Below are 16714 nucleotides of genomic sequence, written 5' to 3'. Positions count from 1 at the left end.
TGTTAAGACAACCACACCTGCCACGACAACAACACCTGCCATGACAACCACACCTGTTACGACAACCACACCTGCCACGACAACCACACCTGCTACCACAACCACACCTGCCACGACAACCACACCTGCCACGACAACCACACCTGCCATGACAACCACACCTGTTACGACAACAACACCTGCCACGACAACCACACTTGTTACGACAACAACACCTGCCACGACAACCACACCTGTTACGACAACCACACCTGCCACGACAATCACATCTGTTACGACAACCACACATGTTACGACAACAACACCTGCCACGACAACCACACCCGCCACGACAACCACACCTGCCACGACAACCACACCTGTTACGACAACAACACCTCAAACGACAACAACACATGCCACGACAACCACACCTGTTACAACAACCACGCCTGCCACGACAACAACACCTGCCACGACAACCACACCTGTTACGACAACAACACCTGCCACGACAACAACACCTGCCACGACAACCACACCTGTTAAGACAACCACACCTGTTACGACAACAACAACGGCCACGACAACAACACCTGCCACGACAACCACACCTGTTACGACAACCACACCTGTTACAACAACCACGCCTGCCACGACAACAACACCTGCCACGACAACAACACCTGCCACGACAACCACACCTGTTAAGACAACCACATCTGCCACGACAACAACACCTGCCATGACAACCACACCTGTTACGACAACCACACCTGCCACGACAACCACACCTGCTACCACAACCACACCTGCCACGACAACCACACCTGCCACGACAACCACACCTGCCATGACAACCACACCTGTTACGACAACAACACCTGCCACGACAACCACACTTGTTACGACAACAACACCTGCCACGACAACCACACCTGTTACGACAACCACACCTGCTACGACAATCACATCTGTTACGACAACCACACATGTTACGACAACAACACCTGCCACGACAACCACACCCGCCACGACAACCACACCTGCCACGACAACCACACCTGTTACGACAACAACACCTCAAACGACAACAACACATGCCACGACAACCACACCTGTTACAACAACCACGCCTGCCACGACAACAACACCTGCCACGACAACCACACCTGTTACGACAACAACACCTGCCACGACAACAACACCTGCCACGACAACCACACCTGTTAAGACAACCACACCTGTTACGACAACAACAACGGCCACGACAACAACACCTGCCACGACAACAACACCTGCTACGACAACCACACCTGTCACGACAACCACACCTGCCACGAAAACCACACCTGTTACGACAACCACACCTGCTACGACAACCACACCTGTTACGACAACAACACCTGCCACGACAACAACACCTGCCACGACAACCACACCTGTTACGACAACCACACCTGCCACGACAACCACACCTGCTACGACAACCACACCTGCTACGACAACCACACCTGCACCGACAACAACACCTGCCACGACAACCACACCTGTTACGACAACCACACCTGTTACGACAACCACACCTGTTACAACAACCACGCCTGCCACGACAACAACACCTGCCACGACAACAACACCTGCCACGACAACCACACCTGTTAAGACAACCACACCTGCCACGACAACCACACCTGTTACCACAACAACAACGGCCACGACAACAACACTTGCCACGACAACAACACCTGCCACGACAACCACACCTGTTACGACAACCACACCTGTTTCGACTACAACACCTGTTACGACAACCACACCTGCACCGACAACAACACCTGCCACGACAACCACACCTGCACCGACAACAACACCTGTTACGACAACCACACCTGTTTCGACAACAACACCTGTTATGACAACCACACCTGCACCGACAACCACATCTGTTACGACAACAACACCTGTCACGACAACAACACCTGTTACGACAACCATACCTGCCACGACAACCACACCTGTTTCGACAACAACACATGTTACGACAACCACACCTGCACCGACAACCACATCTGTTACGACAACAACACCTGCCACGACAACAATACCTGCCACGACAACCACACCTGTTACGACAACCACACCTGCCATGACAACCACACCTGTTTCGACAACAACACCTGTCACGACAACAACACCTGCCACGACAACCACACCTGTTACGACAACCACACCTGCCACGACAACCACACCTGTTTCGACAACAACACCTGTTACGACAACCACACTTGCACCGACAACCACATCTGTTACGACAACAACACCTGCCACGACAACCACACCTGTTTCGACAACAACACCTGTTACGACAACCACACCTGCACCGACAACCACATCTGTTACGACAACAACACCTGCCACGACAACAATACCTGTTACGACAACCACACCTGTTACGATAACCACACCTGCCACGACAACCACACCTGCCACGACAACCACACCTGTTTCGACAACACCTGTTACGACAACCACACCTGTCACGACAACCACACCTGTTACGACAACCACACCTGCCACCACAACAACACCTGCCACGACAACCACACCTGTCACGACAACCACACCTGCCACGACAACAACACCTGCCACGACAACCACACCTGTCACGACAACCACACCTGCACCGACAACAACACCTGCCACGACAACCACACCTGCCACGACAACCACACATGTTACGACAACCACACCTGTTTCGACAACAACACCTGTTACGACAACCACACCTGCACCGACAACCACATCTGTTACGACAACAACACCTGCCACGACAACCACACCTGTTTCGACAACAACACCTGTTACGACAACCACACCTGCACCGACAACCACATCTGTTACGACAACAACACCTGCCACGACAACCACACCTGTTACGACAACCACACCTGCCACCACAACAACACCTGCCACGACAACCACACCTGTCACGACAACAACACCTGCCACGACAACAATACCTGCCACGACAACCACACCTGTTACGACAACCACACCTGCCATGACAACCACACCTGTTTCGACAACAACACCTGTCACGACAACAACACCTGCCACGACAACCACACCTGTTACGACAACCACACCTGCCACGACAACCACACCTGTTTCGACAACAACACCTGTTACGACAACCACACTTGCACCGACAACCACATCTGTTACGACAACAACACCTGCCACGACAACCACACCTGTTTCGACAACAACACCTGTTACGACAACCACACCTGCACCGACAACCACATCTGTTACGACAACAACACCTGCCACGACAACAATACCTGTTACGACAACCACACCTGTTACGATAACCACACCTGCCACGACAACCACACCTGCCACGACAACCACACCTGTTTCGACAACACCTGTTACGACAACCACACCTGTCACGACAACCACACCTGTTACGACAACCACACCTGCCACCACAACAACACCTGCCACGACAACCACACCTGTCACGACAACCACACCTGCCACGACAACAACACCTGCCACGACAACCACACCTGTCACGACAACCACACCTGCACCGACAACAACACCTGCCACGACAACCACACCTGCCACGACAACCACACATGTTACGACAACCACACCTGTTTCGACAACAACACCTGTTACGACAACCACACCTGCACCGACAACCACATCTGTTACGACAACAACACCTGCCACGACAACCACACCTGTTTCGACAACAACACCTGTTACGACAACCACACCTGCACCGACAACCACATCTGTTACGACAACAACACCTGCCACGACAACCACACCTGTTACGACAACCACACCTGCCACCACAACAACACCTGCCACGACAACCACACCTGTCACGACAACCACACCTGCCACGACAACAACACCTGCCACGACAACCACACCTGTCACGACAACCACACCTGCACCGACAACCACATCTGTTACGACAACAACACCTGCCACGACAACCACACCTGTTTCGACAACAACACCTGTTACGACAACCACACCTGCATCGACAACCACATCTGTTACGACAACAACACCTGCCACGACAACAATACCTGTTACGACAACCACACCTGTTTACGACAACCACACCTGCCACGACAACCACACCTTGCCACGACAACCACACCTGTTTCGACAACACCTGTTACGACAACCACACCTGTCACGACAACCACACCTGTTATGACAACCACACCTGCCACCACAACAACACCTGCCACGACAACCACACCTGTCACGACAACCACACCTGCCACGACAACAACACCTGCCACGACAACCACACCTGTCACGACAACCACACCTGCCACGACAACAACACCTGCCACGACAACCACACCTGCCACGACAACCACACCTGCCACGACAACAACACCTGCCACGACAACCACACCTGTCACGACAACCACACCTGCACCGACAACCACATCTGTTACGACAACAACACCTGCTACGACAACCACACCTGTTTCGACAACAACACCTGTTACGACAACCACACCTGCACCGACAACCACATCTGTTACGACAACAACACCTGCCACGACAACAATACCTGTTACGACAACCACACCTGTTACGACAACCACACCTGCCACGACAACCACACCTGCCACGACAACCACACCTGTTTCGACAACACCTGTTACGACAACCACACCTGTCACGACAACTACACCTGTTATGACAACCACACCTGCCACCACAACAACACCTGCCACGACAACCACACCTGTCACGAAAACCACACCTGCCACGACAACCACACCTGTCACGACAACCACACCTGCCACGACAACAACACCTGCCACGACAACCACACCTGTTACGACAACCACACCTGTTACGACAACCACACCTGTTACAACAACCACGCCTGCCACGACAACAACACCTGCCACGGCAACAACACCTGCCACGACAACCACACCTGTTAAGACAACCACACCTGCCACGACAACCACACCTGTTACGACAACAACAACGGCCACGACAACAACACTTGCCACGACAACAACACCTGCCACGACAACCACACCTGTTACGACAACCACACCTGCCATGACAAACACACCTGTTACGACAACCACACCTGTTTCGACTACAACACCTGTTACGACAACCACACCTGTTTCGACAACAACACCTGTTACGACAACCACACCTGCACCGACAACCACATCTGTTACGACAACAACACCTGCCACGACAACAATACCTGTTACGACAACCACACCTGTTACGATAACCACACCTGCCACGACAACCACACCTGCCACGACAACCATACCTGTTTCGACAACACCTGTTACGACAACCACACCTGTCACGACAACCACACCTGTTACGACAACCACAACTGCCACCACAACAACACCTGCCACGACAACCACACCTGTCACGACAACCACACCTGCCACGACAACAACACCTGCCACGACAACCACACCTGTCACGACAACCACACCTGCACCGACAACAACACCTGCCACGACAACCACACCTGCCACGACAACCACACATGTTACGACAACCACACCTGTTTCGACAACAACACCTGTTACGACAACCACACCTGCACCGACAACCACATCTGTTACGACAACAACACCTGCCACGACAACCACACCTGTTTCGACAACAACACCTGTTACGACAACCACACCTGCACCGACAACCACATCTGTTACGACAACAACACCTGCCACGACAACCACACCTGTTACGACAACCACACCTGCCACCACAACAACACCTGCCACGACAACCACACCTGTCACGACAACCACACCTGCCACGACAACAACACCTGCCACGACAACCACACCTGTCACGACAACCACACCTGCACCGACAACCACATCTGTTACGACAACAACACCTGCCACGACAACCACACCTGTTTCGACAACAACACCTGTTACGACAACCACACCTGCACCGACAACCACATCTGTTACGACAACAACACCTGCCACGACAACAATACCTGTTACGACAACCACACCTGTTACGACAACCACACCTGCCACGACAACAACACCTGCCACGACAACCACACCTGTCACGACAACCACACCTGCCACGACAACAACACCTGCCACCACAACCACACCTGCCACGACAACAACACCTGCCACGACAACCACACCTGTCACGACAACCACACCTGCCACGACAACAACACCTGCCACCACAACCACACCTGCCACGACAACAACACCTGCCACGACAACAACACCTGCCACGACAACCACACCTGTCACGACAACCACACCTGCCACGACAACAACACCTGCCACGACAACCACACCTGCCACGACAACCACACCTGCCACGACAACAACACCTGCCACGACAACCACACCTGTCACGACAACCACACCTGCACCGACAACCACATCTGTTTCGACAACAACACCTGCCACGACAACCACACCTGTTTCGACAACAACACCTGTTACGACAACCACACCTGCACCGACAACCACATCTGTTACGACAACAACACCTGCCACGACAACAATACCTGTTACGACAACCACACCTGTTACGACAACCACACCTGCCACGACAACCACACCTGCCACGACAACCACACCTTTTTCGACAACACCTGTTACGACAACCACACCTGTCACGACAACCACACCTGTTATGACAACCACACCTGCCACCACAACAACACCTGCCACGACAACCACACCTGTCACGACAACCACACCTGCCACGACAACAACACCTGCCACGACAACCACACCTGCCACGACAACCACACATGTTACGACAACCACACCTGCCACGACAACCACACCTGCCACGTCAACCACAGCTGTTGTGACAACGACAACTGTTACAATACCAGAAGGTCCCTCAGTGAGGCTGGTCGAATCTTACAGCTCCTGCTCTGGCAGAGTGGAGATCTTACACAACGGCGAGTGGGGGACGGTGTGTGATGACTCCTGGAATCTGGCTGATGCTCAGGTGGTTTGTCGACAGTTGGGCTGTGGCAGTGCTCTGTAAGCAAAACAACGGGCACATTTTGGAAGAGGCAGTGGATCAATTTTGTTAGATGATCTTCAGTGTACAGGAATGGAGTCTTTAATAACAGACTGTCCACATCGGGGAATAGGATCCCACAACTGTGGTCATCATGAAGATGCTGGTGTCATTTGTGAAGGTAAATGTGTAGACATACAGTAAGCACAGTGCAGTTGGTAATGTTCATGTATACCTAGATAAGTCATCTTGTGCTCTAGCATTATCAGGATACCGTACAGAATGGACAAGTTTTTTTTACAACAATAAGCTATATTGTTAATTAAAACAGAAGTTACTGAACTCTAATTTGTACCAAACCGACACATTTCTTTGTTTTTTTAGACCCACCAACCTTACTCCAGGATGCTCAGATTGTCTGCTCCCGTGATCAGCTCATAATTGGTTTGCCATTGCAAAATCTACATGCAGCTGGTTTTAACGCATCATCAGGTCAACTGGCAGTCCCTTACTGTACATACCACAGGGTGCGTGATAATACTGTCTGGTACCAGGTGCCACGTCAGACTGGCAGGTGTGGAACTGAAATGACGGTGAGATTAACTACTTACGTGAGGAAGAAACATTGTGGCCGTTAAAGCCTACATTTTGTGTCCTCTGCCACATTCTAACGCCACCCATCCATCTTCTAAACTGATCTTCATTATTGCATATTTTATGGAGTACAGTATGCCTACGTGATTGTGAAAATGCAGTTATTTATTGTAAAGGAAAATCAGGCTTCTTGTATATTTTAGCCCATACAGTCTCTATTAGGCTCATTTCATTTTTTTTTTTTTAAACACAATGCTCAATAAACTTTATATTTTTGTATGGACACCTTTACTTCCTTTTTATTCTCTATTGATATACTCCACATATGGGCAGTATGCAGGTATGATTTAGGAATGAACATTCATTCCGTTAAACACAAAGCATGAGAAGCAAAGAGTTTTAATTTACTGTGGAGAGAACTGTACCTCATTGGAAATTTCTAAATAACCATTTAATTTAACCATTACAATACAACTTCACTAAAAACTTTTAACTAACTGATATTAAATTGTAAAATATAGCAGCCGGAGCTTTTTTGCTTTTTCATAATGACAATCCTATGTTTAATGTAGGTTGCTCTCTCTCTCTCTCTCTCTCTCTCTCTCTCTCTCTCTCTCTCTCTCTCTCTCTCTCTCTCTCTCTCTCTCTCCCTCCCCAGGCTAAATGTTGTGATGAGACCACAACTGTGAGTCTTCACATCACTGGATAAAATAATTATATTGCAGGGGGGAAATACATCTCTAATTGTCTTTCTTTCTTCTCAGCAATCGGGGTGGCCTCTTGGGATCAGGTACCAAACTCATAGCCCTCCATGACTCTTTTCCACGGCGCCAACTATTTACACAGCTACCCAGCAGGCCAGGTCACTCTGCCGCTGGGCTCTGCCTTACATGTGGAAGTGTTGGTGGATGAGTGATCCAAGTTCTGCAGTTGTTCTGGAGGATTGCTATACCACTCACTCCTCAAACCCCGATGACCCCATCCGAGACTATCTCATTCGTTCCAGGTGTGTGTCTTTCCTACTTTAGATGGACTGGAGTGTAAAATGTGAAATATATGGTGATGTGTAATGGTCCTAATGACTTAGTCCGACATCTTTGCCAGGTGTCCTTCTGCCTCTCGTCATGTCCCGCCGTGTTCGTTTCTCTGCCCTGCTCTTTAATCTCCAGAATGATCAGCCAAACCTCTTCCATCACTGCACACTATGCATGTGTGACAAGAGGATCCACAACTGTGTTCCAGTAAGTCAGACACTCATCAATCAACAATCAATGCTTTATATCCAAACACTGGCTATAGGTGTCTAATCATGCTACCCCCTCTGCCCTCACAGCGCTGCAGACGAAGGACATATCGCTCTCCTGTCTACCAAGATCCGATCCATTCCATCACCATTGGACCAATCACGTTCAAGTGAAAAATACAATCCGGTATCAGAGCAGATGTCTCAGCACTGTGATTTGTTTGGAAGTTATGTTTCCTTTTTCTTTCATCTTAGTCTTTTTATGGGAGAACTCACATGTTAATGGAGTGAGATGATAAACACTGCAAAGTGATGCAAGCACATTTTAATGATATCTTTATTTTTCGATCACCCTGTGATATCCTTCCTGTCTATACATTATGTAGGCTATGGTTAATGGTGGTTCTGTTTTTAGCTAATCAACAACAACATGTTCATGTCTTAACTGTAACTTGATTTTTTGGTAGAAGAAATGATAAACACATTTAAAGGTACACTAATAACAACACAGGTTGTGGGTTTGGGGCGATATGGCAAACATATTCTATCCCATTATAGCATATTTCTGGTAATTCAATAAATAATAGTTCATGTGAAACAGCAACATGTTAAAGCCTATTTATGTATACTCTTCTGTGAATTAAAAACTTAAGCAAATTAAGTACTGAGTATGTTCTCATTTATTTAAGAGTGCAAAATTAACATAACAGTGAATAAATGTTGTTGGACAGCACTACACACACTTTATTTTAACCAACATTTGGGTTCATTATTCTCCTCCAGTATTATGCAGAGAGAAGCCTGTCCCGAGCTGTATGCACTATTGTATTCTGGAGTAATGGACTTTAATAAATATTGATATTATTCACCCATCATGCATACATACTGGCACTGAGAGGCTCTACCCCCATGTGGACTGACAGGTGTATTACATGCTTTTATATGACACTTGGTTTGATGTTTGATGGCCATCTAGTAAAAGCAAATAAGCTAAAAAGGTTAAGGTTCCATTCAGTGCTTCTAACCAACACGTGTTGTGTGTATCCTTGAGGCTCAGTAAACATACTGAATGCCTTTCCTTCTTCAGAAAACATTTGCATTGACTTACTTCTGCTGTTGTGTCAAAGTCTGTTTCCCTTTACCTTAACCTTAACCCTTAGCCCTAACCCAACCATTTATCTTTGTGAGGCCTAACCATAACCTATCCTGAGCCCTGATCCCATCATGGAGAGCAGCACTATGGAGAACACTACTCAAAAGGAGTAGTGTCAAAAGTTGTTTCAAAGGGGAAAGAGACTTGGGGTGCCCAAATAACAACGCAGCGTGTGGTGTCTGGTAGGACTGCATGTGTGCTCTGAGATATAAACAAAACCAGAACCAGAAGCTTTTCTCAAACATTTCTTCAAAGAGCTTTAAGTGGTCAAAAAACACACAGTTTGTGTACTAAACCCTTTATAGTTAAAGTTGAGAAGTAGTTGAATATATCTGCTGACTCTTAATGGTATGAAAAAAGGCACTACATATAGTAGAGCTCAAGGTGCAGCAAACAGAAAGACAGACACACTTAAGAGACTAGCTGGTGAACATAGTGCAGGATTTATCATCTAAAGCAGTGGTTCTCAACATTTTTTGGGCTAATTGTCTATCCTGAATTTTAAGGTTGATTATTATTTTGTTTGTATTATTCTGATTATTATTGTTAGTATTTATTATTTATTGTACATATTCATTATATTCATTTTGTATTTTTCTATCATTAGACTGCTATATTAAGTTGTTATAAAAACTCAAATTCTCTGAGATTGAAGTTACATAATAATATTTCTCTCCGTGTTTTTATATATATATATTGCGCCAAAGCAGAACTCACTTTTCACATTGAACAGGTGCTATTTTAGTAAATAAACTAAACGCTTATGGTATTTATCTACTTTATGTGCACGTTTCTGTCTAGTACGTTGCTGCTTTGTACATTCACATTCTTTCCTCTGCTATGTTTTTCCCGACACACACACACACACACACGTGCGCACGCACACCTACAGTACAGTCAGAGACAGAGCGGAGGAAAGGAAAGGAGAGAACTACAAAGTGCAAAAAAGTCAAAAATCCAACATATTAATTATAAATGGAGCGACGTCGACCTCAACGTTCAGAAACTCAGGCGAAAATATTCACATTTTTTAAAGGCACACAGCCTGAATCAGCAGCAGTGATGCAGATGTTAGCTCTGCTGGTGTTAGCTCTGCTGATGTTAGCTCTGCTACAACAAGCAGCTCATATGCTGCTGGTCCAAGTCCCGACCAGAGCGTTAGTTTGTTAAAATTAATTCAGATTAGTTTTATTCATGGTGTATCCTTGGAAAAACATTCATGCTTTTGAGCAGTGGCGGCTGAGGGTGGCGGCGCTGCTTTTTTTCAAGCAGCACACCTCAGCAAAATAAAAATTAAAGTCTAAAAACAACACAAAGTTGCCTGAACACTGGTCAGAATCAATTCAGAATTTGGTTTATTGGCAAGTAAATTTACACATACAAGGATGTATGCATTTATGCACCATGCCTCATCTTTTTTTCAAATCTCAGATTTAACAACATAGCAGAGCCCAGGGGTCTTCAACGTTCTTCAGGCCAAGGACCCCTACTATATATTAGGGGACGGACATAATATTATCTGTTTTTATATATAGATTTGCTTTAGCAGCAGAACTGAGAAGTTCACAATTCAAACAATTCTGAATAAAAACTGATTGTCACAACAAAATAATATAAATAAAATATGAAATATGGGAAAAATACATTTTCAACTCCATATCTAAATATGAATCTCCAGATCTGACTGCAGCCTCAGTCTTATTCACCATTATCCACAGACTTATTTATTTAGCCTATCTATATATAAATACAACTAATGAAAGCACTTGTTATTGCATCATTAGTGATGCAGACCTGTTGTTGTCGTTACACAGAAGGCCGATCATTCCGCACAGACAATATTTGAGTTTTGTGAAACATATATTTAATTTCTTTAAAAAAGAAAAGTAGGCTATCAGCTTAAAGCTTATAGTTAGGGCTGGCTCAGGTTTGCCCTGGATCAGCCCCTAGTTATGCTGCTATAGGCTTAGACTGCCGGGGGACACCTCCCTGCTCTCCTTCTCTTCCTCTCTCCTCCCCTCCCTCTCTTCTTTTCCCTCTATCTGTATGCATTTATGTAAAATGTGTGTTACTAACTCAGCATCCGGGGCATCATCCCCGGAGTTTCTGTGTCTCTCATGTGGCAGGTTGCCACTGATAAAGTTTACGTCAGGATCAGGAATCGTGGCTGCGCCTGCTGCCCTGGTCCTGCTGGACACCGGGAAGCCTTTTTGACATTTTCCTGGATTCATCCATACTTTCTCTTTTTTCAACACATCATTTTCTGTCAAATGTTGTATTTGTGCTATGTTGTTTATCCTGTACACACGACATCTATTACAGTCTGTCCGTCCTGGGAGAGGGATCCCTCCTCAGTTGCTCTCCCTGAGGTTTCTAACATTTTTCCCCCTTTAATTATGGGGTTTCTTTTAGGACGTTTTTCCTTGTGCAATGCGAGGGTCTAAGGACAGAGGGTGTTGTATCCTGTACAGTCTGTAAAGCACACTGAGACAAATGTATAATTTGTGATATTGGACTGTATAAATAAATTTGATTTGATTTGATTTGATTTGATCTACCACTGACTGTATATTTGGGTTGTCATTAAGATTTTTAAGATTGCTTTGGCTCAGACAGCAAAAAAGACACACACACACACACACACACACTGTCTGCCTCACCTGGCCTGAGTGAAGGAATAACACGTGGAAGTTGTAAAAAGCTGTACAGTCCACCATGCTGGATGTGGTACCCATGCCATACATCATTAGAAAGCTTTGAATCTCGTCTATGGAGACTTTGAGATCACCATCACAACAGCAGGTACAATCAGCTCCTCAAACTCAGGGACGTGCGGTCAGGGGAGTCAGGGGAGGCAGGGGAGGGTCATCATGAAAAGTAAAAAAAACAAATAACAATAAAATAAATATAAATATATATTTGTCCACTAGCCTGTGCTATAACTGCATTTTCTGTATGATTCCAATTATTTTGACCCATTTTTATAGTCACAATCGTTGAATTTACGTATTCTCTGTTCAGATACAGCACAGGTGGCAAACCCATGGCTCTCGAGCCGCGTGCGGCTCTTTGCCAAGTTTCTTGCGGCTCTTCAGTTCATATCGAATTTTAGTTGTGTGTGTATGTGTGGTGTCAGTATGAGAGCATGACAGCGCATCTAATTTTGATGTGGTCCAAGAGCCAATCACAAAAATGCCTGCGATGCAGTGAACCAATCACCTTCGAGGGGGGAAAAACCTATCGTAGAGTAAACACTATCTGACCATCTGAGTTCGATCCTAAAATTGCAGGGAAAAAATGCACAGCTAAGCGAAAATATGAAGACGAGCATAGTAGAGTGGGAGAGTTCATATTCATATAAAAATACTGCCTGACCTAGTGCAAAGTGTATTTGCGTTTGTTAACAAACTGAAACTGTTTAAGACACTTCTTCAAAAGGGAGAATTAGCGCATTTTCCCTCTGCCAAAAGCAAGCGGACAAGCCACCGGTGCCACCCTGAGAAAGCAAACAGCCCGATATGCAACATTGGTTGAAACCCTGCACGAAAACTTTGCGACCCGGATCCATGATCTACAACTGAAAAGGTCACAGATTACGTTCCTCGTCGACCCTTTTAATGCTGAGACGGACTGTTTGAAAGCCCCGCTAGTCACTGACGAGGCGGTGGCCGAGTTGGAGATGATTGAACTTTCTGAGGAAGACCGACTGAAACCTGCTCTGAGGGAAGGGACCCTTGAGTTCTGGAAAACTCTACCAATGGAAAAATATCCCAATGTCAAACGGGCTGCGCTCAAGCTACTATCAATGTTTGGGTCAACATACATGAGTCGGTGTTATCTACCCTGAAACACATGAAATCAAAGTATCCATCTGTTCTGACTGACACACATGTGAAAGAATTGCTTCGAGTGACCACAACGGAATACAAGCCAGATTTGAGGAGGATTGTTCGAGGCAAGGAATGTCAGAAGTCCCACTGATTTAAAGAAGCAACATGCATAGGAAAATAAAACACTTTATAAAACATTTTTTACTGAGAGTTTGTGTGTGAGAGTGCACACAATGTTCATTGTTGATAATAACTGGCCTCTGAATACTAGTAGGAGAGGTTTAATTCAAATCTGTCAATATTACGGTGTGTGACATTTACAATAAATCTATCTGAGCAGAGCTGTGTGTGTCTGTCTGTGTGAGGGTGTGTGTGTCTTTGGGAGGGAGGGTCTTTGAGTGTGTGTGTGTGTGTGTGTATGTGTGTGTGTGTGTGTGTGTGTGTGTGTGTGTGTGTGTGTGGGTGTGTGTGTGTGTATGTGTGTGTGTGTATGTGTGTGTGTGTGTGTGTGTGTGTGTGTGTGTGTGTGTGTGTGTGTGTGTGTGTGTGTGTGTAAAGTTTTAGATTTAAATTTTTGTCTGTGTGAGAGAGAGGGGAGGAAGAGAGTGAGGGAGCACAGAGAAAGGCTGAGAACAAAAGAGAGAATGAGAGGGGGGTGCGCATCTGTGACTGTGCGTATGATGTGGCTCTTTGCAGTAACATAGTAACATAGTAACATTTTTGGCTCTTAACCTCTGACTGGTTGCGAGCTGAGGCAGCGACGAGCTGAGCCTCCCCTCGGATTGCGCAATCCCTCGCAAACTAGGTTGAGTGCATGCATTTGGCGCGTGCCTGTTGCTATCTCTCTGTATTTCGGCAATATAATGTTTGACTTTCCATAGTCCAGTTAATGTATATAATGTATGTGTGAAACATATTTAGTCTTGCTGATGTGACATAAAACCACAGTGAAAAAACACCAGGTGAGGCAGACAGTACTCTGTCGCACTGAAGAGGGCGCACGTCAGCCCAATACATTTACCTCTCTGAGCCGCTATAAATGTAACGTTCTTTTTTGGCCAAGTGTGTGTGTGTGTGTGTGTGTGTGTGTGTGTGTGTGTGTGTGTGTGTGTGTGTGTGTGTGTGTGTGTGTGTGTATAAAGAATGCTGATATGAGATATGAAAAATAACCAGTAGTCAATGTACATGCTACCAAGAAAATGGTGAATAAATTACTCTGTTGGGTTCATATATTTGTAAATCTGACTCCTGTGGAATGTACAGATGTAAATGTAAAGGTCCAAAGCATCGATTCCAGTAAAAAAAATATATTGATCATCAACATCCACATTGATAAATGTCCATGAACAGCTGTTACAATCTTTGAAATCAGCTGATGTGTGTGATTTTTCTGTTTAATTTCTAGTGCATATAGTGCTGATACCATGATTGTAAAATGGAGACCAGACTCTAAGCGTTCGATTGACACTTCATTTGAGCCAATCGGAGCTTCCATGCCTTATCTACAGCCTTCAATAGCCAATGAGTGTCAACTTGATAAGGAAGTGCCAGCCTCTCTTCTTTTGTTTACAGACTGAGCCAATAGCAACTGAGTCTCCCGATGACTGGCATATCGTGTAGCCAATGACATTCTGAACATGTAGATATGCTACTTCAATGGTTTTTTTCAAAATTGAATTTATTATATTCACGTTCAGAAAAAAATACAAGAAAACCATTACAAACAATGTGTTTATACTTCACTTACTCTGTGTCATTACTACTGACAGGGAATATGGTTATATAATAGTTATTTATGAGCAATACAAATAATATTTTATCAATAAATATTATAATATCTCCAAATTGCTCAGCTTGTGAACGCCTGGTGTTACTCTTAGAAAAACCTGTCTAATATGTTGTGCTTTTGTGTTTTTGTTCTGAAATTTGAACCTGAACTTGGTAATACTTGGTGCTATGTTCCTATTGTGTTTTCCAGCTCTTACCTACCAGCTATAGACATCTTCAGGCATCTTTTTCAACAAAAAGATTCAGACTGAGTTTATTTTCTTTAAATTCAGTATATTCAGACCACTATTACTCAGTGCCAGAAGCACTTGGAGTAATTCTGTTTGCAAGAACAATAAGAGAGTTATTTTTGAATGAGACCAAAACCATGCATATGGTGCAAATGGTTGAAGAGCAGCTTCTAATTTACTTTGGGTGTCGTTTTTAGGTATTTTGGGGTAAATTCCCCCACCCTGTAAGAGGTTAAAATCTTGTTCTTCCCTTATAAGGGGAAATCTGAGGCCGGTTCATGGCCTGTTAGCAATGTACCAATGAAATTTGTATCAGCGATAAATTACATAGTAAGATTTTCGTCTTTATTCCATAATAATATATTTTGAAAAATCTAGATAAAGATAACTGTGCCGTTTTTTTTATGGGAACTTGTGAACAGCAGGTTTATCAACATGCACAGAGGGCGGCACGTGGGTGTGATCAACATGGGCCCAGCATAAAACTTTTTCTCTGGGTCCCTCAACAGGTTAATGTGACCATGACTGCATGTGCTTTATACAGATCTTATGGAAAAGATCAAACATGTATCTCCCGGAGCAGTCTTCAATGTTTTTCAGGCCAAGGACCCCCAAACTGATGGAGAGATGGAGCAGGGACCCCCTACTATATATATTGTATACAATGGTGTTTTAGTGCCTAGTGCCATGTATATACATAGTTACCCTGTGATTGTGCATTCAATACTAAGCTATTCAATTTATACACAGGTTCATGTATTCATGTTTTTATTTTAAACATGTGCAAGGTACAGGTGGCCGTGCCACTGCCATTTTGAAACATACATCTTGC

General features: G+C 45.5%; 1 protein-coding gene across 1 annotated transcript; it reads left to right on the top strand.

Annotated features, from left to right (window-relative positions):
• The first annotated feature begins 8500 nt into the window (after window positions 1–8500).
• On the top strand, window positions 8501–9480 carry LOC115008670 (uromodulin-like). The gene is made up of 3 exons (XM_029432396.1): window positions 8501–8644; window positions 8743–8879; window positions 8972–9480. Exons 1-3 carry the CDS (start codon window positions 8611–8613, stop codon window positions 9053–9055), a joined length of 255 nt encoding a protein of 84 aa, XP_029288256.1. The 5' UTR covers window positions 8501–8610; the 3' UTR covers window positions 9056–9480.
• The last annotated feature ends 7234 nt before the right edge of the window (window positions 9481–16714 follow it).

This window comes from Cottoperca gobio, chromosome 5 (assembly GCF_900634415.1).
Source record: "Cottoperca gobio chromosome 5, fCotGob3.1, whole genome shotgun sequence".
Lineage (NCBI taxonomy): Eukaryota > Metazoa > Chordata > Actinopteri > Perciformes > Bovichtidae > Cottoperca > Cottoperca gobio.
The sequence above is the reverse complement of the archived record's forward strand: the minus strand, read 5'-3'. Positions and strand labels throughout refer to the sequence as shown.

Bases quoted from the DNA above. Each gene is read 5' to 3' on its own strand.
- LOC115008670 (XM_029432396.1), top strand. From the start codon at position 8,611: ATGACCCCATCCGAGACTATCTCATTCGTTCCAG. The intron at 8,645-8,742 runs GTGTGTGTCTTT...CATCTTTGCCAG, and splicing joins GACTATCTCATTCGTTCCAG to GTGTCCTTCTGCCTCTCGTC. The intron at 8,880-8,971 runs GTAAGTCAGACA...CTGCCCTCACAG, and splicing joins GGATCCACAACTGTGTTCCA to CGCTGCAGACGAAGGACATA.